We start from the raw sequence: 26,410 nt of genomic DNA, 5'->3' as shown, positions 1-26,410 counted from the left end.
TTATCCTATTGGGAGAAGGGACAATTGGAGAGGTTGATAAAAGAGGACAGATAAATAAAAACAGGGGTCAGAAGTACTTTAGAGGAGGGGCAGGATAAAAAGAGAAAAGGATAAATAGAAGGATATAGAAAGGGAGGGAAATACTCATAACTGAATGGGAATGGGATGAACTGATCCATAAAATGGAAGCAGGTAGCTGAATTTAATAGAAACCAGAACGCAACACTATGTTAATTTGAAACACTTGAAACAAAGGGCCTGGAGCAGAATCTATTGCACTTGAGCTGAAGTAAAAAAGGCACTGGTAGCAATCCTCGTCTCAGACTTGGGAAAAGCAAAAATTAACTTTAATAAGAGGGATAAGCAGAGAAAATAATTTCTAAAAGGTACTGTTAGACAGTGAAATAATAGCAATACTAAACGTGTACCAAATGGCATAGCATCCAAATTCTTACAGGAAAAATTAACTGAATTGCAGGAGGAAATAGGTAGTAAAATTATACTAGCAGAAGATCCCAGTCTTAGTCTTTCAGACTTAGGTAGTTATAACCATAAAATAAACAAGAAAGAAGTTGAGATAAGTAGAAAATTGGAAAAGTTAGATATGCTAGACCTCTGGAGAAAATTGAATGGAAACAGCAAGCATATCTTTTTTTTTTTTTTTTTAGCTATATAGGGCACCTTCACCCCACCCAAATTGTCCATATAGTAGGGCATAAAAATTTGTAACAAAACGCAGAAAAGCAGAATTATTAAATGCATCCTTTTGAGACAATAAAATGCAATAAAAATTATATTCATTAAAGGATTGTGGAAGTAGAGATTAAAAATTAACTGAAAACAAAACAACCTAGTCCTAGAGAATGAATCAAAGAATAAAACTTAAAAACAATAATTTCTTTAAAGAGAATAACAATGAGACAATATTAAAAAATTTATGATACCTATACTAATGAAAGAGAGAAAGAATCAATCAAAGAATTGGAGATGTCATTGAAAAAAAAAAAGAAAAATTCCCAATTAAACACTAAAATGGAAAAGAGCTTATCAGAATGGGAAGTTAAGAAACAACAACAAACTCTTGAATTAATATACAAAACTAACCTGTTCTTATGGGGAGTGGGCAGAGCCAATAAAATAGATGAACTATAGGTTAATTTGATTTAAAAAAAGAATCAAATTACCAGTATCAGAAATGAAAAGGGTTAGTGCATGACCAGTAAAGATGAAATTAAAGCAATTATTAGGAATTATTTTGCCTAATAATATGTCAGTAAAACTGACCATCTAAGTAAAATGCATGAATATTTACAACAAATATGAATATCTCAAATTAACAGAAGAGAAAGTACCATATTCAAAAACACCATCTCAGAAAAATATGTTGAATCAGACACAAATGAGCTTCTTAAGAGGAAAAAAATATTATCATCAAGAGCAGGTTAATTTACCAAATTCTACCAGATATTTAGGGAAAAAGTAGTCCCAGTCCTACATAAACTGTTTGTTAAATAAAGATAGATAGATAGGTAGATAGATAGATAGATAGATAGAGGCAGCCTACCTTTATATGTTTTATGACTTAGATATGATTTTGAGACCTAAATCAATCAGTAAAAAGGGAGAAAGAAACCATAGAGCTGTATCTTTAATGAATGATGTTATTTTTCAATTTTGTGAAATATTAGGGTTCTTTTCCATTTCCTTTTCCAGCTCATTTTATAGGTAAGGAAACTGGAGCAGACTTATAACTGACAAGTGTCTGAGGCTGTATTTGAATACAGGTCTTCCTGACTCTAGGCCCCAGTCTATACATTGCACCCCCTAGCTGTCTTCTCTTTTCCACTTATATCTTTCATCTATAGTTTTTGACATGGTAATATTAACACTTCATAGGATTGTGAGCTCCTTGAGGGCAGGGATCATGTTTTTGCCTTTCTAGAAAGTATCTGAAGCCAGATTTGAACTCTTAAAAATTAGTTTTTTTCTGACCTGAGGTTGACACTCTATGATTTTAATGTAGAAATCAGGGAGAACAAAAACAGAAAACTATAGACCAATTTACCTAATAAATATTTCTGCAAAAATCTTATAAAGAATACTAGCATGGTGGATATAGAAATATATCACAAAGATCATACATTATGAACTGCCAAGATTTATACTGGAAATGCAGGTGTAGTTCATTATTAGGAAAACTCAACATGATTGACCACGACAGTAACAATAACAACAACAACAAATGATTATATCATGAGATGCAGGAAAACCCTTTAACAACTAGAAATATCCTTCCTATTAAAAACATTTTTAAAAAAATAGGAATCTATGGAGCCCTTGTTAAGTAATATCTATCTAAAACTAAGAGCAAGCATTGCTGTAAAAATTTGAAGCCTTCCCAACAAGATTAGGGATTAATGTCCATTATCATATGTACAAATACAGTATTGTTCTAAAAATGCTATCCAAAGCAATATGACAAAAACAGAAAGAAATTGATGGAGTAAAAAGAGGCAGTGAGGAAGCAAAACTATCACTTTTTGCATATATAATGGTATACTTAAAAAATTTTTAGAAAATAAACTAAAAATTACCTGAAACAATTACCAGCGTTAGTAAACTTGCAGAATATAAAATGATCCTACACAAATCATCAGCATTTCAATATACCACAAAACAAAATCTAGCAGGAAGAGAGAGAGAAATAATTGCAGACACCATAATACTTGGGACTAAATTACTTGGGACTGCTTGTCAAGACAAAGCCAAGGACTATTTGAACTCAGGTATAAAATACTTTTCACATAAATAAAGACAATAAACAATAATGAAAGAGATGATTTCAGAAAAACCTGGGAAGATTTATGTGAACTGATGGGTGCAAAATGAAATGACCAGAACTAGGGAAACATTGTACACTATAACAACAGTATTGCAAAAGTGATCCCCTGTGAAAAACTTGGCTATCCTGATCAAGATAATGATTTAAGAATATTACAAAGGATTCATGATTAAAAAAAAAAAAATGCCACCATATGCCTCAAGAGAAAGAATTGATGAACTCTGGATCCAGTTTAAAGCATACTTTTTAATTTTTCTTTACTTTTCTTGTTGGTTTTTTTTGTTCTGTTTGTTTTTTTTTGCAGTATTGCTTATGTGGAAAAGTTTTGCATGATTTTACATATATAAGTGATATAACATTTCTTGCATATTTTAAGGAAGAAGGGAGAGAACTTGAAATTAAAATTTTTTTAATGTTGAAATTTTTGTACACAACATTGGGAAATATTTAGTGAAATAAAAATCCTGTTGAGTTTTTTTAAAAAATTGTTTTATAAATCCATTCAAACAACAGATTTGTACCTTTTGAAGGCATTTAGTAAATATGACTACCTATTATTTGTTTGATTATTTTATAACCAGAAGATTCAAGGTTAGCAGTTGGGTATCACAGAGTTTTTCCATTACATATCATGTTCTTGTCAAAAGTAGAACCAGAAAGTTTTCTTTCTTTGTACTTGAACACATTTACCAACCAAATTCCAGGGAAGTCCTTTGCATTTTTTATGTTGGCAAGTTATTCTACTTGCATATCTATGTTTTGGAAATATTAAAATTGTTGTTGTTGTCATTTCAGTCTATTCAACTCTTTGTGAACTCAAATTGGGGTTTTCTTGGCAAAGATACTGCAGTGGTTTGCCATTTCCTTTTCCAGCTCATTTTACAGATGAGAAAATTGAGGCAAACAGGGTTAAGTGACTTGCCCAGTATCATACAGCTGGTAAGTGTCTGAGGTTGTATTGGAACTCAGGTCTTCCTGATTCTAGGCCCAGCACTTTATAAACTGTGCCATCTGTAACATCTAGTTAAGAAAACCAACAACAAAAAAACTCAAACCCTGGACATCTAATAGTAATACCCGAAGTAACATTTTTATACTAGATACTTGCCACTTGATGGTGCTAGTGCATTAGAAATGTTTAAATTTCTATCAAAAGTTAACCAAGAGAGCCTTTTGAATGCCAGTTTCATAGTTTTTGACTCTATCATTTTTTACTTGTTAAATATCATTCTTGCTTGTTTTCTTCAAAGAAAACTCCTTTGTGTTCTTTAATTGAATTGTAACAATATACTTTTACATTTGTTTTTTGTTAGGTATTTTGAATGGAGATAAAATTAGTAGCTTTTATATCCTAAAAGAACTTCACATAGTTTTAGGGAGATGATTAAATGGAAGATAATTCATCAGACCTATTTGTTGCTTGATATTTTTTCTGTAGTTTTATGTATATGTTTATTAACTTGATAATCATTAACTATAACTAGTTTATTCCTTCCAACCTTGAAAATATAAATACATGATTTTGTGATTAATTAACTAAGGAAAAATCCATTAGGAGGCTAACTGGAACAACCTCTGACAATTTAACAAGTATGTTTTACTTGTTAATGAAATACTGAGTTACTTTGTCCTATAAAATTATGAAATTAATCTTTTAAAAATGTTTTGAGTTTACTTTTTTATGATTTCTGTTTTTTCATGAAAAATTCCCCTAGAATATGAGACTATAAGATTATATTTATTATATTAATAACAGCATTTTTATAATTTTTACATTTACAATAATTTGATAGCTTTATAATAATTCATATTATATATTATAGATGAAATGAAACATAATTTGTGCTTTCTATAGACTTGCAATGTAAGACAGCTAAAATAGACTTAAAACTTGTATAGATACTGAACGCATTAACCATGTATATTGTCCTGAATGAAAATGATCCTCAGTTTCAGATTTAGATGATAACTACTTACTTGGAAATAACTTGGTGGATTTAATAGAAATATTGTGTTCCAACAGAAAGACAGTGATCTTAGGTTAATAGATGCATTGCTCAGAGAGAGAGAACTTAGAAGCTGTTTAATTCATATTCCTCATTTTATAGATGAGAAACCTGAAGTCCAGACAGATCACTGAGTTTTTCTAAAGTATTATTAAATTAGTATTATTAAATATCAGGACTGAGTTTTGAACTTAGTTTCCTTCATTTAAAATCCAAGACTCATGTCACTGTAAATTTAAAGCTCTGTACACGTGTCTTGCTTTATTAACCATTTTGTTTTTATTTTGCATCATATTTGTATTTGTATATGTTGTGTCCCCAAAACAATGTAGGTTTTATTCTTTTGTCGTTAACATCATTGGAATTGGGCACATAGCAGATGCGTGCTTTTTTTTTTTTTTTTTTTTGATTGTTGAATATAATAATTTTGTAAAGAAAATTAGTGTTGATATAGAATGGGCTTCTTCCACTGAGCTAATCCAGATTTTAGGATCATAAATTCAGAATTTAAAGGGACCTTGGAAGTCATCCAGTCCAATCTCTTAATTTTATAGGTGATAAAGAAAGCTAAGATCTAAGGAGTTTGTGACTTAGTAAATAAACTCAGTCACTTTTGAACCCAGGTCTTCTGGACCAAATACAATGATGCTAGGTAGATAACAAAAATACCATTACCATTTTATAGATTACAGGTTACATGGTTTGTTCAAGATCCCTTATTTAGGAAGTATTGGATCAAATATTGGACAATTAGGTAGCTCAGGGAATAGAGAGTCAGGCCTGAAGTCAGGAAAATGACTCTTTTTGAATTCAAATTCAGCCTTAGACACTTATTAGCTGTGTGACCCTGTGCAAGTCATTTAACTTTATTTGCCTCTGTTCTTCATCTGTAAAATTCATTGAAGAAAGAAATGGCAAACCATCCTTGTATCTTTGCCAAGAAAATCTAAATGGTGTCATGAAGAGTAGGACACACCTGAAATGACTGAATAGCAACAACAACAGCTTTGATCTCAGACAAAGCAAAAATATTCCTAATTAAGAGATAAAACAGAGAAATCATATTTTGGGGCAGCTAAGTGGTAGACGTAGTGCTTTGTTTGGAGTTGGGAAGATTCATCTTCCTGAGTTCAAATTTGGCATTAGGTACTTCCTTAGCAGTGTGACTCTGGGCAAGTTACTTTATCCTGTTTCCCTCAGTTTCTTCATCTGTAAAATGAGCTGGAAAAGGAAATAACAAACTACTTCAGAATCTTTGCCCAGAAAACCTCTAATGTGGAGATATATAATGCATGGCAGCACCTTGAAGGGAGTGAGCTCTGCACAAATGTAAAACTTAGAGAACCTCTGAGCCTTTCTTCAAAACTGAAAGCATTAACTATATTATCAGAGAGTCAGAGTGCTGGACTAGCCTTCAAAAAATCTTGGAATATAAGTTGTGTTTGAGCTAGGTCTGTAGCAAAGAGCAGTTGGAATGGATAGGATATCCAAAGTAAAGAGGACAGACAGCCAAATCAGGAAAAAAAGTGTAAAGAAGTCGGTGCAAAGCATAAGTAGTTAAGAATGATTAAGACAATGGAGTTGAGAAAGAAAGACAGAAGATAAAAGTAAATCTTTGATGACTCAGGCTTTATATTGTGAACATAATTTACTGTAATTGGCTTATAATTTTGTTCTTGCTTTTAAAAATAATTTTTATTCTCTTTTACCCACTTTATTTTCAGTCACTTCTTATTAGTGTGCAGCTTCAGCTTTGCTCCATCTAATATGCTTGTCCTGATATGCTGTGAGGCAGGCAATTAGTGATAAAAAATTTGTGTGAACAGTATATAAAGCAAGAGAAACAGGCTCTAAATGAGAATTTCTCAGTTAATGAAGAAACTTTAATGAATTAATATACATTTTGTCTTCTCACATGACTTTTGACTGAAGGAAGAGGAAAGTTTTTGTTTTGAATAACACTGTCATTTTCCATTGATAGACATTTCACTTCCCTCAATCTTCCCAATATCCTCCCTTCTAATTAGTAAGTACAGTTAGACAAAAAAAGCAATGTATATGCTAGTTTGAAAATATATACTTTAGAGGACTTTTGTTTCTTCTGTTTTTCAGCCATGTTTCAGATAATTGAGCTTGCCAAATAAGTAACTTGAATAGCTTTAAGTGTTGCTATTGATAAACTTTCTAGTCTATACTTTATTGCAGTGTTTGGTTATCTGAGAACTTGTGGTGCCTATATAGTCATCCAATAATTAAGTGACAAATATTTAGACTTTATGTATTTTTTTCATTAAGGTCATTAATAATTTTGAATATGTTTTCAATAAATTTGTAAATATATGCCACAAAGCATTATAACTTTCACAAAAGAACTTTGAGTGTTTAAATGTAAAGAGGATCAACTTTTTAAAAATTTCTATAAATTATTTACTTTTGTATTTTTTATGTGGCATATGCTGACATATAGTCAATTTATTCCTTTTTATATTCATCATAATTGTGTGAACATATAAGGAAACATTTAAGGGAATTAATTCTGATATGTCCTTTCCTTTATTGCATGCTATATATAATTTTTACAGATTGGATTTATTACCATTTTATGCAAGATTGGTTGCTACATTACATCCTTGCATGTCAGATGTTGCGGAGGATCTTTGTTCGATGCTGAAGGGAGATTTCAGATTTCATGTATGTATTTTTATTATTTATTTCATAGTGTCTACAAGCTTAGTTTGAAAATCTAATGATCTCTTTGATAGAGTATTATCTTTCAAATAGTACAGATTTGCTTAACTCAAAAACTGAGAAATGCTTAAATTGTTATGTGTTAAATAATATAATGGATGTATCTTCTGAAGCTTTGGCATTTAGTGTATTCCCTGCCAATTCCAAGATCTTGAGCTACTTCACTGCAAAGTTTCTCTGTTGGTCGAAGACAGACTCCATGATTCTGATCATGATTATAATATATGCCCCAGAATTCTTTGTAGCTCCATTATATGTTTATGTCAACAAATGTCATAGTGTTCTCAGGACTCAGTTTTTGAAGGCGTTAGAAACTCCATAGACCCACAAACTCTAATGAGTCTGTCACTACTTCATTTTTCACTTATGTTTTTCCATATATTTCAGATATTTCTCTTTAAAAATTTCCAAATATCTTTATGGGGAAGATTTCTAAGTGTAACAATCAAATCTGAATACTCCAGAAGCTGATGTTACACCTGGTGGGTGCTGCCCTCTTTAAGCTCCTCTGTTTTCTCAGGAATTGCTATTCTAACTAGTAGAACTGTTGCAGGAGAAAGAAAAAGAAAAACCAGTTTTCATCACATTTAATGCTTTTGTGACCTTAGAAAAATCATTTAAATTTTCTCACTGTTAGTTTTCTCATCTATAAAATGGTGGACTTGGCTAAGTGATTTTTAAGATCATTTCCAACTTCAAATCCTGAGATTCAGTAATTATGCATCCCTGACAAGGGAATAATGACCACATAAAGAGAGTGATGAAATGGACAATCATTAGAAAGAGAATCAGGATAAAAATAGATCCTTGAAAAATGGAATTCCTCAAGCATCTGATCAACTTTACCTGATGTTAGATTATTTCTTCTTATAAAGGTTAAATGCTTTTAAGTTCTCTACAAACTATTTAGATTCCCTGTTGTGATAAACATTTTATCATGTCAGACATTTCTTATGTGCTTCTCTCTCTCTCGCTCTCTTTCTTTCTCTTTCTCTCTCCATATATATACACACATAATATCTATATCTATATCTATCTATCTAACTATCTATCTATATCTATATCTATCTATCTATATATATATATATATATATATATATATAGTTTAATGCTTCTATTCTGATTCCTTGGTTTGTATATTTAAAAAGTTTTTCTCCCCCATGTAATCTAGTTGTTATATTTGGTTTCTTAGCTGCCTTTCCTGTCAAATATCCAATGAGATCTGCTGTTTCTACTTCCATAGTATCTTACGATTAATTTCTTTTTTCTGCTCTCACAGCTGCCACCTAAGCTGGGGGGTTGGAGAAGAGAAGAGAATAAATCTTTAAGTGTCACTCTGTGCCAGGCATTGTGCCAATTACTTTGTAATTATCTCATTTGAGACTCATAAGAACTCTATGAGATGGGGTATACCATTATCCCCGTTTTACAATGAGGAAACTGAGGCAGACAGAGGTTAACTGACTTGCCTATGGTCACACATCTTGTAAGTGTCTGAGGCCTAATTTGAATTTAGGTTTTCCCAACTCAAGATGCAATGCTCTTATCTGTATCACTGTACTGCCTCTTATTTAGACCTCTCAGCTGTACTAATTGCAGTAATCTCATAATTGTTCTCTCTGATTTGAAATTCTACTCCAATCCATCTTTAACAATTCATGAAAAATAGATCTGACCATGTTACTACCCTACATAAACACTAGAGGCTTCTTTTTACTTCAAGATAAAATATAAACTTTTAGCTTTTAGAGCCAATCTGTTTGGTCAGATTTATTTATATATCATTCCCTCTCATTTTGTAACCCAGGCAAACTGGTCTTTTTTCAGTTCCTCATAGGTACTCCCTAAACTTCTGTCTTCATGCTTTTGTACTGACTGACCTATATACTTAGAATACATTTGTTCCTTGCCTCTGTTTCAGAACCTATCATTTTAATTTACAGAAAAAATGCCATGTTCTATATAAAGCTGCTCTTGATTCATCACCATCCTTTTCTCTCCTTAATTACAGAGAGAAATTTGGTTTGTCTTGATAGAATATAAGTTCCTTGAGAGTAGAGCTTTGCACTACTGCAAAATGCCTACCATGGTGCCTGGCACATATAGTCGGAGCTTAATAAATGTATGTCAATTTCCAAACAGCACTTACTATGTGCTAGGCACCATGCAAAAACTAGAGATTCAAAGAAATTCAGAAAATAATCTTTGCTGTTACAAGCTCACTGTGTAATGAGTGAGACAACATGTAAGTAACTACAAATTAAGCAGATCCAAGATACATCGAAAAATAAGAATTTATATATTTTTTTAAACTTGAGAGAGCACAACAGTTAATAATTTTTTTCTGCCAGAATAAATTCACATTTCAAACTGTTAGATATTTTTTTCTTCTTTCTATGTAGGTACGAAAAAAAGATCAAATCAATATTGAAACAAAAAACAAAACTGTTCGATTTATTGGAGAGCTTACCAAGTTCAAAATGTTCACTAAAAATGATACTCTACATTGTTTAAAGGTTAGTGTTGTGATCATCCCTTTTGATTTGATGGATTTATTTGGAAATAAAAACCTTAAAGTGCTGTGTAAAAATAAATAATAAGGCAAGCTGCTGATGTTCATTTATGTATGCTTTCAGAATAAATATAGAAATAAATAATATTGTAACGTATTTAATAAAGGAAATATGTTATTTTTTTTAATCTTTTCCTTTCAACTATTATTATACATTATTCAATGAGAAAATCTAAGGTTAAAATTTTAAGTTTAAAGATTAAAAATTTTGAAACTTTAAAATAGGTCTTTTTTTTTTTTAAGAGTGCACAGAATTTTAAAATTGCTCAGTTTATTGGAAAAGATTAAAAATATCAATGTGTTTTCACAGATGCTTCTATCAGACTTTTCCCACCACCATATTGAAATGGCATGTACCCTGTTGGAAACTTGTGGAAGGTTTCTTTTCAGATCTCCAGAATCTCATCTGAGAACCAGTGTTCTTTTGGTAAGGGGAAGAACTCTTTGTTTTAAGTCAAAATAATTACCAGGGTTAGTCCAAGACATCTTGGTTCTTTTATCACAAGCATAGCTATTCCTTTGGTATGCTAGGAATCACCATATTTTATCTTTATCTTTATTTGAGAAATGCTGCCTTTTGCAATTGGAAAGCATTTTGCCTTTCAATTTATCTAGTTCAGGTAATCCAATATGAATTAGCTTTTTCTACCTTAATATGCAAATATTTTAGCTCATCTCAGACTGTAGTTTTCTAGTTTTCTCTTTCTCTCTTTTTTAATTAGGAGACATTAGTTTTTCATATAACTTTGCATATAATTCAGATTTTCTTAATTTTTGTGAGTTTTTTTTTTTTGTAATAGCTTTTTACTTTCAAGATACATGCAAAGACAAGTTTTCAACATTCACTCTTGCAAAACCTTGTGTTCCAAATTTTTCTCTTTCCTGTCCCCTCCCAGCTCCTTCCCTAGATATCAAGTAATCAATATAGGTTAAACATGTGCAATTCTTTTAAATATTTCCACATTTATTATGCTGTACAAGAAAAATCAGATCAAACAGGAGAAAAAATGAGAAAGAAAAAAACAAGTAAGCAGACAACAGCAAAAAAAGGTGAAAATACTATGTTGTTATCTGCATTCAAGATTAGTTGATCAGTGGAATAGGTTAGGTTCAAGGGACAAAACAGTCAACAACTATAGCAACCTAGTCTTTGACAAACCCAAAGACCCCAGCTTTTGTGATAAGAACTTATTGTTTGATAAAAATTGCTGGGAAAATTGGAAACTAATATGGCAGAAACTAGGCATTGATCCACACTTAACACTGTATACCAAGATAAGGTCAAAAAACAATAGTAGTGAACTTTCGACTATACCAAACTGAAAAGTTTTTGTACAAACAAAATTAATGCAGAAAAGATTAGAAGGGAAGCAATAAACTGGGAAAATATTTTTTACAGTCAAAGGTTCTGAAAAAGGCCTCATTTCCAAAATACATAGAGAATTAACTCTAATTTATAAAATCAAGCCATTCTCCAATTGAAAATGGTCAAAGGATATGAACAGACAATTCTCAGATGAAGAAATTGAAACTATTTCTAGTCATAGGAAAAGATGCTCCAAGTCATTATTAATCAGAGAAATGCAAATTAAGACAACTCTAAGATACCACTACACACCTGTCAGATTGGCTAAGATGACAGGAAAAAATAATGATGATTGTTGGAGGGGATGCGGGAAAACTGGGACATTGATGCATTGTTGGTGGAGTTGTGAACGAATCCAACCATTTTGGAGAGTAGTTTGGAACTATGCTCAAAAAGTTATCAAACTGTGCATACCCTTTGATCCAGCAGTGTTACTACTGGGATTATATCCCAAAGAGATTATAAAGAAGGGAAAGGGACCTGTATGTGCACGAATGTTTGTGGCAGCCCTTTTTGTAGTGGCTAGAAACTGGAAACTGAATGGATGTCCATCAGTTGGAGAATGGCTGAATAAATTGTGGTATATGAAAATTATGGAATATTACTGTTCTGTAAGAAATGACCAACAGGATGATTTCAGAAAGGCCTGGAGAGACTTACACGAACTGATGCTGAGTGAAATGAGCAGGACCAGGAGATCATTATATACTTCAACAACAATACTATATGATGACCAGTTCTGATGGACCTGGCCATCCTCAGCAATGAAATCAACCAAATCATTTCCAATGGAGCAGTAATGAGCTGAATCGGCTACGCCCAGAGAAAGAACTCTGGGTGATGACTAAAAACCATTACATTGAATTCCCAATCCCTATATTTATGCCCTCCTGCATTTTTGATTTCCTTCACAAACTAATTGTACAATATTTCGGAGTCTGATTCTTTTTGTACAGCAAAATAACGGTTTGGTCATGTATACTTATTGTGTATCTAATTTATATTTTAATATATTTAACATCTACTGGACATCCTGCCATCTGGGGGAGGGGGTGGGGGGGTAAGAGGTGAAAAATTGGAACAAGAGGTTTGGCAATTGTTAATGCTGTAAAGTTACCCATACATATAACCTGTAAATAAAAGGCTATTAAATTAAAAAAAAAAAAAAGGATAAAAAAAAATCTTATCTGCATTCAGTCCCCATATCCCCATAGTCTCTTTCTGGATGCAGATGGCTCTCTCCATCACAAGTATATTGGAATTGACCTGAATCACCATGTTTTTGAAAAGAGCCAAATCCATTACAGTTGATCATTTGCATAATCTTGTCGTTGCTATGTATAATATTCTCTTGGTTCTATTTGCTTTACTTAGCATTAGTTCATGCAAGTCTCTCCAGGCCTTTCTGAAATCATCCTACTGATCATTTCTTATACAACAATAATATTCCATAACATTCATATACCATAACTTATTCTGCCATTCCACTTCTGAGGGCCATCCACTCAGTTTCCAGTTCCTTGCTGCTACAAATATTTTTGCACATGTGGGTCCTTTCCCTTTCAGATACAGACCCTGTAAAGACACTGTTAGATCAAAGCGTATGCACAGTTTGATAGCCTTTTGGGCATAATTCCACATTGCTTTACCACCCAACTCCATGTGGTTGTATTTTTAAAAACTGCTTTGCCAATTAAATCATCAGTCCAAAGTAATTACCATATTTCATAAGAGACTTGTTTTGAGATACAATTTAAGTTCTTATTTCCTATTAGTACAATGTTGAGGAATGGTTGTTTTAATTTGAGCATTTGTGATCTATTCTGCAAAACAAAGTTTAAAAAGATAATCAAGAGGCTAAAACAATGGTCTGGATCAGGATTAATGTAAAGTACTAACTTTAGTTTAGAGATTGAATTGCAGAAGTACAAAGTTGAGGAGATAATTTCTTATGATACAAATTAATTTGATAAAGACATGGAGTTTTAATGAACTGTGATTTTTGTAAGAATCACCTTCCTAATTCTCAAAGGTATGTGGAAAATTATAATAGGCTTCTAAAAAGGAGATAGTGAATTCCTCATCACTTGAGGTCTTTAAGCATAATCTAGATCACTACTTAAAGATGTTGTACGGGAGATTCCTGTTCAGTTGTGAACTAGATGATTTCTGCCTTCCCATTCTGAGATTATATGATTTTAAGATTTAAATTGTACTTTTTTTCCCCCAAGGAACAAATGATGAGAAAGAAACAAGCAATGCATCTTGATGCAAGATATGTCACAATGGTTGAGAATGCATATTATTATTGCAATCCCCCTCCAGCAGAAAAAACAGTGAAGAAGAAGCGTCCGCCTCTCCAGGAATATATCCGTAAGCTTCTTTACAAGGACCTCTCCAAAGTTACTACTGAGAAGGTAAATCCTTGTAAAATCATTCATTACTAGCAATCTTTGCTTTCTCCTCTGTGGCAATACAATGTTTGTTTTGGGCTGAATTTGATGGTTTTTTAAATTGATACTTTGAGCAGAGTAACATGATTTGTTCTATGTATTAAGGGTCTATAGAAATTCTAATTTGACAAGGCCTTTAAAAACTTTTACCATCCACCCTTCTAGTGTATTCCTTTGCCTTCAAGCATCATGGCCATTGTGGAAACGAGGGAAGGCTTGGAAGGGAAAAAATTTATTTAGTTCCCTGTGAAAATACAGCATTTAGATGTCAAAATCAAAAATAGACTTTTTGTTAAAACAAATATATATATATATATATAATTTTTTTATAAGACTTTTTTTTAGACATTTTTTTTATAAGACATCTTTTAGCTATGATGATAAGAACACTGTCCTTCTAAATTTAACTGACAGTCACTTTCTAAGTGGTGACAAAGCTGGGTAGAGTTAGTACTAAAATCCTTTAATTGATCTCTTTAACTTCCAGTAGATTAAGTTATTATTCTTTCTGCTGTACCACATGTCTTCTAATGAATGTGAAGAACATTATACAATAGTGTTAAAAATTAAGGATGTATATTTAAGCTTTAGGATGTTATTTTCTTTCTAGGATTGACCTAATCAAGAAATTTTTTTTTTAATTTTATTTTCACATCTTGGTAGTATTTTAAGATATTTTATAGTGTTGAGGTTTTTTTTTTTTTGTCTTGATGCTGTTATTGTTACTGATATGTAGGCATCCACAAAAACCTTGTTTCAGTAATACTTAACAAATTAAAACTTTTCAGATAGTTTTTTTTTTTTTTTTAATTTTTATTTTCCCCATTATGTGTAAAAACAGTGTGGTGGGTTTTGTTTGTTTTTTGATGATCTGTGCACATTAAATTTTTTTACATATTTCCTTATGAATCATATTGGTAGAGAAAAATCAGAACAAAAGGGAAAAACCATGAGAAAAAAAAGAAGTAAAAGGAAAAAAAGTTAACATACAATGTGTTGATTTACATTCAGTCTCCATAGTTCTCTCCTGGATGCAGATGACATTTTCTTATCCAAAGTTTATTGGGATTGCCTTTGATCGCTTAACTGCTAAGAAGAATCAAGTCTGTGATAGTTGATCATCATATAGTCTTGCTGTTGCTGGTTCTGTTTGTTTTGCTCAGCATTAGTTCATGTAAATCTTTCCAGGCCTTCTTAAAGTCAGCTTGTTCGTTATTTTTTAATAGAATAATAATATTTCATTACTTTCATAAACCATATCTTATTCAGACATTTTCCATGAGCATTTACTCATTTTCTAATTCTTTGTCACCACAAAAAGAGCAGCTACAATTGTTTTGGCACATTATAGGACCTTTTTTCCCTTTTTTATGATCTTTTGGAGTACAGGCCTGTAGTGGTACTTCTGGATCAAAGACTATGCACAGTTTTATAGCACTTAGGGCAGAATTCCAAATTGCTCTCCAGAATGATTAGATCATTTCACAACTCCACCAACAGTGTATTAGTGTCCCAGTTTTCCCACATTCCCTCCAACATTTTATCATTATCTTTTTCAGTCATCTTAGCCAATTTGAGAGGTGTGAGGTAGTACCTCCGAGTTGACTTAATTTGCATTTCTCTAATCAATAGTGATTTAGAGCATTTTTTTATATGACTAGAAATGGCTTGCCTTTATCAGAAACACTGGCTGTAAAAAATTATTTCCCCACTTTATGCTTCCCTTGTAATCTTGTTTGTATTGGTTTTGTTTGTGCAAAAACGTTTTAATGTAATCAGAATTGTCCATTTTACATTTCATGATGTTCTCTAGTTCTTTTTTGGCCATAAATTTCTTCCTTTTCCAGAGGTTTGATAAGTAAATTATCCTTTGCTCTCCTAATTTTCTTGTAGTATCATCCTTTATGCCTAAATCATGTACCCATTTTGACCTTATTTTGGCATGGGGTGTTAGATGGTCTTTGCAGAGTTTCTGACATTATTTTCACTGATACAAAGTTTTTTAGGGATAAATACTGGCCAATACTATTTTAAAAAAAATTTTTAAACTTTTGTTGAGAAGTTTTGGAATATTTAGCAGAAAGAAAGAAAATTAACTTTGGAGAACAAAAAAATAACTAAGATAATAATTAAGAAAAATCAATCACCATTTATTCAATTTCCAATGCCAGTGTACTGCAAGTAGAAGTACAAAAGCAGAAACAATCCCTATTCTTGAGGAGTTTACATTCTAATGGGGGAAATAATATAAGTATATACAATAAATTAGAAAGACTAAATATAAATGGATACAAAGTGGCTAAGTACAAGGTAGTTTGGGAGGGTGGACAGTTAGAAATAAGCAAAGATTTCATGTAGAATATGATACTTGAGGTACGTTTTAGAGGAAGATGCATACTCTCCAAGACAGATGTCTATAGGAAGTGTATTCCAAATATGTGGGACAGCAGTACAAAAGTACTGAGATAGGAGATAGAGCCTATATATGTAGTGAACAGAGAAAAGGCCTTTATAGCCTTTTTTTTTTTCCCCTTCCCCTCCCCAAGAATGTAGGAGAGTATGTGCAATGAGGCTTAAAAGATAGTCTGGAGTCAGGTCTTATGAAAGGCTTTAAAAACAAAGGCAGTAGGAAGTCTTTGATTGAAAAGAGGAGTAACTTGGTCAAATCTGAGCATTAGATTAATTTGCCCACAGTATAGGATGGACTGGAGTCCAGACAGAAAGACCAACTGAATTATTTCACTATCCGAACTGAAAAGCAGTTAGTACTTGTGTGACGATAGATATGTCAAGATTTGACGACTACTTGAATAGGTAGAATGAAGGAAAATAAAAGAGTTGAGGATAATGCTAAGGTTATAAACCTGAAACACTTGAAGGTTGGCATTGACCTTGACAGAAATTGGAAAGTTTTTATTTAACTTTTTTTTCTTTTCTTTTTTTTTTTTTAAATAGCCTTTATTTACAGGTTATATGTATGGGTAACTTTACAGCATTAACATTTGCCAAACCTCTTGTTCCAATTTTTCACCTCTTACCCCCCCCCTCCCCCAGATGGCAGGATGACCAATAGATGTTAAATATATTAAAATATAAATTAGATACACAATAAGTATACATGACTAAACGTTATTTTGCTGTACAAAAAGAATCAGACTCAAATATTGTACAATTAGCTTGTGAAGGAAATCAAAATGCAGGTGGGCATAAATATAGGGATTGGGAATTCAATGTAATGGTTTTTAGTCATCACCCAGAGTTCTTTCTCTGGGCGTAGCCGATTCAGTTCATTACTGCTCCATTGGAAATGATTTGGTTGATCTCATTGCTGAGGATGGCCAGGTCCATCAGAACTGGTCATCATATAGTATTATTGTTGAAGTATATAATGATCTCTGGTCCTGCTCATTTCACTCAGCATCAGTTCGTGTAAGTCTCTCTAGGCCTTTCTGAAATCATCTTGTTGGTCATTTCTTACAGAACAATAATATTCCATAATATTCATATACCACAATTTATTCAGCCATTCTCCAACTGATGGGCATCCACTCAGTTTCCAGTTTCTGGCCACTACAAAGAGGGCTGCCACAAACATTCGTGCACATACAGGTCCCTTTCCCTTCTTTATGATCTCTTTGGGATATAAGCCCAGTAGTAACACTGCTGGATCAAAGGGTATGCACAGTTTGATAACTTTTTGAGCATAGTTCCAAACTACTCTCCAGAATGGTTGGATTCTGTCACAACTCCACCAACAATGCATCAATGTCCCAGTTTTCCGCATCCCTCCAACAATCATCATTATTTTTCCTGTCATCTTAGCCAATCTGACAGGTGTGTAGTGGTATCTTAGAGTTGTCTTAATTTGCATTTCTCTGATTAATAATGACTTGGAGCATCTTTTCATATGACTAGAAATAGTTTCAATTTCTTCATCTGAGAATTGTCTGTTCATATCCTTTGACCATTTTTCAATTGGAGAATGGCTTGATTTTTTATAAATTAGAGTTAATTCTCTATATATTTTGGAAATGAGGCCTTTATCAGAACCTTTGACTGTAAAAATATTTTCCCATTAACTTTTGTTTTCACATCATTCATTTCTGGTTATATCCCTCCTCATGGTCACTTCTCAGCAACTCACGCCTTGTAACAGATTAAAAAAAAAAAAAGGCAGTTTAACAAAACTAATACATCATATTCAGTTACACATAAATATAGATTATTATCCATAATAAATTACTTCACAGTCTTATGAAGGAAAAGGTGGTAAAACATTAATATTTGAACTTTTTAGGAAAATAATGGTGTGGAAGTGTTGCAAAGCCTTTGAAAGTTAGTCAATATGTTTAATGTTCAAAGTTAAAAAGGAAGGGAATATTAATACTTTGAGCAGTGGGTAGCACTTAATGTCGGAGACCGAAAGCTATTTTAGAATTCGTATTGTTAAGACATTACAGATTAAAGAAAATTGCACGTAAATAAATGTTCTTGTTATTGGACAGGAAGCTGAACCCAGAGTCAGGAAGACTCAAATTCATATCTGATCACAGAAACTTCCTAGTTTTGTGATCCTGGACTAGTCACTTAACCTTTTTCCCAGTTTCCTCATCCACAAAATGGAGGTGCTAATAGAACCTGCTTCCCTCAATTATTGGATACTGTGCTATAATATTTGTAAAGCATTTAGGACATTGCATGGCACATACTGTGATATAAATGATAATTCTGAATTTAGTGTTATTCATGGAGGTGAGTAGCCAAGATAAGAGAGTATCCTTGATTATTAACAGGACTAACACTCCTCAGATTTTATATCCAGAAAGAGTTCTTAAGAGGAAAGTTATAGCTCTCTCAATTAGTATTGATCTGTTTCCTGTGGAGCTTTTGATGGTAAAATTATTTTTAAAAAGTGATATATAATAGTAATCTGGAAGTAGTGATTACTTTGTTGTAAGATATTTCTCAAACAGCTAATCCTGGAGATGCTGAAGAAACTCATTCCACTTACTATATAGTCTCTTCTGCTTTTCCCTCCATCCCCCTATTTTTTAAGCAGATATTTATGTGGTCGTCAGGAAGAAGCATGATTGAGTAGAAGAAGCAGTCCTTTTAAAAGTACAGTAATTCTTAAGAATGACATTGATCCATAATGGAAAATTAAAATTGTTTTGTGTTAATCAAAATTAGATAGTTAACACTGACTATTAAATTTTACAATTAATTTAAACCAAATATTTCTTATTTAGGTACTAAGACAGATGCGAAAGCTGCCCTGGCAAGATCCAGAAGTGAAAGACTATGTTATTTGTTGTATGATAAACATCTGGAATGTGAAATATAATAGTATTCATTGTGTAGCCAACCTCTTAGCAGGATTAGTACTTTACCAGGAAGATGTTGGAATTCATGTTGTGGATGGAGTATTAGAAGATATTCGACTAGGAATGGAGGTAAAGGCATATTTCTGAAAGCCTCCAAAATGTGTTCATGTGGAAAAATTAAAATAAAAATTCTTTAGTTATATAATTTGAAAATAGAATTTTGATTTAACTTTTTAATTAATGGTAAGCTTTTGTTATCAAGTGATTTCTTTTTGTAATTGCTATTTTTATTAGCATGTTTCTGCTGTATGAAGTTCTTAGTTTATTTTCTGATTTAGAATTATTTTTTCCCCATGTCTGTGTTTGTATCTTTTACCTATTTAATCAAATTAATACCATTACAAGGGAACACAATGTATGTAATATGTTTGAAATGAGGAAGATTTGAGGTCATATTCAGATTTTGACTCTATAGCTATGTGTTCACAATGTCATTTACCTGCTCTGAGTATCAGGTTATTCTAAGCTGATTTTATTTTATGACCTGGTTAGGAACTACATTAGTAGAAGAAGAGAAATTAAAAGTTCATTCTATAAAAAGCGTTGTAATGACTTTTAAAGACTTATGAATATTGCCAAATATTTTCAGGAACTTTAACATTTTTCCTATAATTTTAAGTCCCTTTAGATTACAGAGGAACTATATAAAGTAATTAGGAGAAAGGATGCCATTTTTTTAATTTCTAGAAATTGTGAATGAGTTTAATTTTGCCTGGATGCTGTAACTTCTTTTGTATTCTTATACTTCTAATAATTTAAGTAGTGCCAGACCATGATAATTGCAGTTTCCTAGGAAATAATACTTTCCCCCCCAAAAAAGAACAGACTTGGGAGAAATAAGAAAATCTTTCCCCCTTTATAGTTCTCTGCCAGTAATTCAGTTTTTGAATTTTGAAGCTATGTGAAATTCCATCTGTTTACAAGCATAATGTTTCTTATATATGTTTTTTGCTTTTGTTTTTTAAGGTAAACCAGCCTAAATTTAACCAGAGACGGATCAGCAGTGCCAAGTTCTTAGGGGAACTTTATAATTATCGCATGGTGGAATCAGCAGTTATTTTTAGAACTCTCTATTCTTTTACATCATTTGGTGTTAATTCTGATGGTACTCCAAGTCCATTGGATCCTCCTGAACATCTCTTCAGAATTAGGCTAGTATGCACTATTCTGGATACCTGTGGTCAGTACTTTGACAGAGGCTCCAGCAAACGAAAGCTTGATTGTTTCCTCGTTTATTTTCAGGTAGACACCAGATAAAATGCTGATTTTATTTATCATTGAACATATTGCTAGCCTTAAACAAATTATGACTTTTTAGTATTCACAATAAATTGATACTTTAAACTCAGTTATACATGCATTGCACAAAGGTGTGTTGATTTTTCCTTAATTTTTGCTGTTATCTTCACATATCTGTGTGGATTTACAAAAATATGCAAATATTTTATTTGTAGTTTTATCTATAACTTATTAGAATTACCATTATAATAGCATTTAAATGATAAAATTTTTCCTTTGGTTTCTGTGGATCTTTTTATGATATGAATTGATAGTTGCTCTAATTCCAAATTTATTTTGCAATAGGATCTAGAATTCTCTTTAACAGGATATTCTAAAAATATAAACATGGTCATTTTTAGAAGTAATTGTAACTCAGAATATATTAGTACTATACCTACTACCCTTTCATCCACTTGGTTAGTATATTCCAGTTAATTTTCCATCATAATCATATATTACAACTTGTTTATTTATTCTTCAGTTGATGGGCATTCAAAGGGGATTTTTAAAAATACTTTATTTGTTTATCAGGATTAGTATTATTAAAAAGTGAAAATACCTCTGTCACAATTTAGATTTCAGTTCTGTTACAAATTGTCAAGAATAATAAACTACTTCAACAAGTTGTATGATGGAGAAAAAGTCTTTTAGCAGTGTCATTCCCTTTTGTCTTCCGAAATTGATACCTCTGGCTCAGGAAAGAGAAGAAAAAAACAAAATCTGACCCTGAGCAAGGAAAAATAGACACATCTTTAAAACTTGATGAAATTAAAATATAGGAGAGAGAACTGTCTAGGAGAAGTGAAATAAATGAAAGAATTGGGGGAATTAGGCCAGAAATCAAAGCTCTTTGTGCATTCCCTGAAAAGGAGGCTATAGAATTATGATTTGGTTTGTGAAAGGAAATGGACATCTAAAAGGAATTTGAGCTGTTGAGTGCCTACAGTAATATGCACTACATAATACAGTAGTATTACTGTGCTCATAGTAAACTTTTCTTTGCTATTTTAAAATTATGAATATTTAAACATTTAATTCTTCACCCTTTTGATATTTTAATTGACTTTTCAATACTGAAACATCTTAGACAAAATAAAAAGCTTTTATCAAATAGGCTGTAATTTTAAATCTGATCACTGTATTAATAGTATTTTAACTATATTTCAAACTAGAATTTTTCTTTTAAATTCATAGTAATGAAAAATAAACTATAGATTCATAGTATACATTTTATTTTTTACTTTTAATTATCTTGTATTTATAATTAAACTCTGCTACCAATGTCTCATAGCCTAATATTCTTATTTGTTACCAGCGATATGTTTGGTGGAAGAAAAATTTGGAGGTTTGGACAAAAGACCATCCTTTTCCTATTGACATAGATTATATGATCAGTGATACATTAGAACTGTTGAGACCAAAGATCAAACTTTGTAATTCTCTGGAAGAGTCCATCAGACAAGTACAAGACTTGGAACGAGAATTCTTAATAAAATTAGGTAAGCAAATCAGGAAGTGGGGGGGGGGAGGGGGAGATATAATTGTGATTCTTGACAATTGCATGTTTTGTTTAGCAGTATAGTTAATTATAGTTTTATATTCATTGTGCTTTTTATATACTTGATTCTGAGTTGTATAATGTTGTTAGGCATACCTTTTTGGGGTACCATTCATTTCAGTTGATAACATTTCAGAAGAACATAACCTTGAGGGATTTCTAGAAAATTTTGGTAAAGAAAAACATTTCTTAAGTTACGAACATTGCATATTTTTGGTTGCTTATTTAATATATTTCTTTGTATTTATGTATATTCTTCAGTTTTATTTGCTTATTAGAGACATTGTAGTATATTAGTTAGAGAATTGGCCTTGAAATCAGGGTAATCTGAATTCATACACCAACCCTGAGACCTACTGGCTTTTATCCTAGGCAAATAACTTAACTTGTAAGTAACCCAGGCAACAGTACAAGAATGCAAGTTAAAAAGTATCTGCCAGTTAGAATTGGTAGAGAGAACTTGTTTATCTCTTCAGTAAAAGTACAGGTTCTATACCATTTTATCCCTTCCCACCATATCCTCTAGTACTATAAATATTATTAGTTATTTCTAGAAGAGTTTAGTATTATTTTGAACCATTCACACATTTCCTTTATCAGAATGCTTCTTCTTATGCATTATTGTGGAATATTTGCTTTACTAAGGGGAATATAGGAGAAATTAATTTTTTGTTTTGTGATTCATTTATTAGATGGGTCTATTTTCTAGTATTGTAGTTGAATAACTTGTTTGTAAACTCTACAAGAATAGTTCATTGTTAATTAGTTATTTGATTAAGGAGAAATTAAATATAGGCCTTGACACATTAAAATTCTCAGAGAGAACAAAACAGATTTTGTTTCTATCATTTAACAATGCTTAAAACTGTGTTTTTGTATTTCTTATCATTCCATATAGAGGACCAACTAGTTCATAGTATGATGGAAATTTAAATTTGCTAGATTAAGACTGTCAAATATTAGAATAAATCTCAAATTCTGTTACAGGCCTACTGAGTTTCAGTCCTTGCCAAGTGTCACAACTTTTTTGTTCTGGTAGTAGAAAAGATACCTTGCTAAGAAATTCATTCTTGAAGTCATTTGGCATTTTTCCTTTATTGCATCAAATCCCTTAAAAATTACTTTTTATACTGAAGAAGAGACTAGTTTTTATTCTCTTAAGCTGCTCTGGCTTATCATATATAGTAAACTCTGTTTCCTTATGCAGAACTACTGAGTCCATTGTGTCTGATATTGAGAAAAATATTTGTTAAGGTGCTACTGACTGAGCAAGTGTTACATTTGTTATTTACAAGTTCACAAAGATTTCTGTATGATAATCCCGTTTTTAAAAAATCTTTCAAGTTTTCTACTTCTTTTCTTTGATAAATAAATTTCTTTGATAAGTTCTAAAAGGAATTTTTACACCAAGTAATTGCAGTAAAAATGATGTTCTTAAAAATTCATGTTTTTATGTTTTATAGCAGATAAATGTTTATGTGTAAGACAATTATTTATGCAGATAGAAAAATTAACTCTTTTTTCATTCACTTTGCTAAGGGTGAAAAAACTTGCCTTAATTTCTTTTTATGACATTTTTATTGTGTACCATATTCTATGCATTTTGTCTTTATCCATTTTTTTAAGTCTTAAGCACATACTATTTACTAGGCACTTTTCCAGATGTTAGGGATACTAAAATGAAGATAAAGTCCCTGAACTCATGAGATTTACAGTTAATTTGGGTGGAGTGACAAGGGTGTATTTATGCAAGTATTAATACAAAGAAGAAATATGATAAAGGAAATTTTTTAAACTTTTTTTTTTTAACTTCTTACTTATAAGTTTGGTCCAAAAGATTTTAAGCTGTAGAGCTATAGAATTCAGGCATAGTGGATTGGTTGTGTTATTAGATTGAAGACCAGCATATGCCTGGAATGTCTGAAATTATGAAAGATTGTAGAGTAAAATGAGGATGAAAAGCTAGATTGGAACATAATTGTAAAGGGACTAAAATTTCAGAATGAGGAATTTGTTTTTTATCTTATTAGCAGTGGGAAGTAACTGGAGGCTTTTGGAGAAATGACAAAATTCGCTAATTGTTAAAATAATCAACAGCTTTGTATTTACTCTGTTTACTTGTTTGGGCATATATGCCCAATTTTTAATATATGGCATCTTTGTTTTTCTTATCTAGCTATTATCTTCCTAGGTGTTTAGTTTAGTGTGTTAAAATGGGTATAGCATTTCCTTAGTTAGCTCATTCGGGTGTTTTAACACCCAAAAAATGCATATGAAGATTTTTTTTTAAAACCATAGAAGTATTATAGTCATATCACTTTTTATTCTTTGTTTATTCATCTTTCATTTTTTAAATATTTTGTTTTAAATTGTCCATTTTAAATGAAAACTTCTTTAAGAAGTTTTTTTTGTTTTGTTTTGTGGATTTTTTTTTGGTTACAGTGCTTAGCATAATGCCACATGCAAATATCTTAATCATGGTCAGTTAAACTCAAACAAAGGCATTTTGAATAGGGTTGTGGCTAGGCCTTTTGAATAGGAAGACAAGAATAAAATTGATCTTATTCTCAGAAAACTTAACATTTTATTAGCAATGTGGAACATGTTCACAAGTAAATAAATCTTATAATTTGTCATGTGACAGAGCATTAACAGTTGTGTTAGAGTAGGGTGTTATAAGCAGTTACGTTAAAAGATATTTTAAATTCCTTGTAAAGACTAGAAATATAACCATTCATGGGAAGCTTTTTTATGGGATCTTTTAAATAGAAAACATGGTGTATATTTTTGGTACAATCTTTGGGACCCATTTAATATTTCAAAGCAAGTTTTATCTTAATCATTAAGGAACACCTCAGATTTGGTTCACCATTGAATTTCATTTTCTTCTTCTTTGTTCTTCACTTGCTAGTGACTTAACCTTGATTATTTTTGTCATAATATCTCTTGCTTCTGCCCTTTCTTTACACCCTATTTTAATCCTGGACAGTTATATTTTAGCTGTTCTAACATGATCTTAATGATTTATCTATTTTCAGTTTCTGTTCTCTGCTCCATTTTTAAATACCATCTCTAGCATTAATTTTCCTTTGTATCACTTTGATCCTTTTACTTTTAGGGTCAAAAATCTTCAGTGTATCCTCATTGTCTAGAGAACTAAGTTTATAGTCTATACTAAGAACACTAATGGATCCCAATCCATCTTTCCAATTCGAAATTTTGGTTCACCTTAACTAATTAAAGGCCAGACCAAGTCCTTTCTCTGAGAAGTTTTTGCCTTAAACATTTCAGTCCAAGAATATTTCACCTATATCTGAATTTCAATAGCAGTGGTTATTTTTATCATTTTTTAATATTTACCATATGCACTTTTAAAATCACCTATTATAATGTCCTAGCATTATAGGACTATCATTGATTCTACTCCCCAAAACAGTAATATGCATAAAGTCATTGTTCTGATAACTGTATGGTATCAAAGAGAAGGAACATAAAAATCATGTAATTTAATAAGCTGTCTCTTAAATTTTCCTGTGAAAATAATGTTTAGAGAAAAACTTGTAATGAATTTAAGATATTTAAACATTTATTTTGGTAAATTCTAAATAATGATGGAAATTGTTTTGCCCATATAACAGTATTTGTTGCAGTGATTTCTGCAGTGTTTAGCTTAAATGAGGAGCTGTGTGGAAAAAGGCAGTGAGGCAAAAGTCAGATGTTGAATTTTTCTCACATATTCTTATTGAATCTTGAGCAAATTAACCTCTCTAGACTTTAGTTTCCTTTAATAGTTACAAAACTAAATTAGCTAATCTCTAAAAATGCTTCCATCTCTTTCTGCTAATATATATTAAACAGTATTTGTGTATCATGCATGATGCACTGTGGAGATACAGTAGTACTGTACTAGACAAGATCTCTGTCCTAAAATTGCTGTTAGAGGATATTGACAGTTAACTAGGGGAAATGAATTTAATGCTCATAAATTAGAGAAATACATAAAAAAGTGCTCAGTAGAAAGTTGTGTGGCACAGGCTGCATGATCCATGAGTTCAGTGAGGAGAACAATGATTGTTAGAGCTGTCAGGCACATCTTTATAGATAAAATGGCATTAGGGTAGGTCACAAGGAATTGATGAGGCAGGATTGCATTGAAAGAATTAAAGAACAATATAAGAAAAGGTACAGAAACATCAGTGA

At 31.7% G+C, this 26,410-nt stretch overlaps 1 protein-coding gene across 5 annotated transcripts in view; it reads left to right on the top strand.

Annotated features, from left to right (window-relative positions):
* UPF2 (UPF2 regulator of nonsense mediated mRNA decay) overlaps positions 1-26,410 on the top strand; it is a 181,464-nt gene that overhangs the window by 58,365 nt on the left and 96,689 nt on the right. For all 5 annotated transcript variants that reach the window (XM_031938580.1, XM_031938581.1, XM_031938577.1 and 2 more), the window contains 7 exons: positions 7,431-7,539; positions 9,999-10,112; positions 10,479-10,595; positions 13,766-13,951; positions 19,237-19,440; positions 20,338-20,613; positions 21,968-22,151. In XM_031938580.1, the coding sequence (XP_031794440.1) occupies positions 7,431-7,539; positions 9,999-10,112; positions 10,479-10,595; positions 13,766-13,951; positions 19,237-19,440; positions 20,338-20,613; positions 21,968-22,151 (1,190 nt within the window). The remainder of the gene's footprint in view (positions 1-7,430; positions 7,540-9,998; positions 10,113-10,478; positions 10,596-13,765; positions 13,952-19,236; positions 19,441-20,337; positions 20,614-21,967; positions 22,152-26,410) is intronic.

This window comes from Sarcophilus harrisii, chromosome 5 (genome assembly GCF_902635505.1).
Source record: "Sarcophilus harrisii chromosome 5, mSarHar1.11, whole genome shotgun sequence".
Classification (NCBI taxonomy): Eukaryota; Metazoa; Chordata; class Mammalia; order Dasyuromorphia; family Dasyuridae; genus Sarcophilus; species Sarcophilus harrisii.
This window is presented reverse-complemented; position numbering and strand designations above follow the sequence as displayed.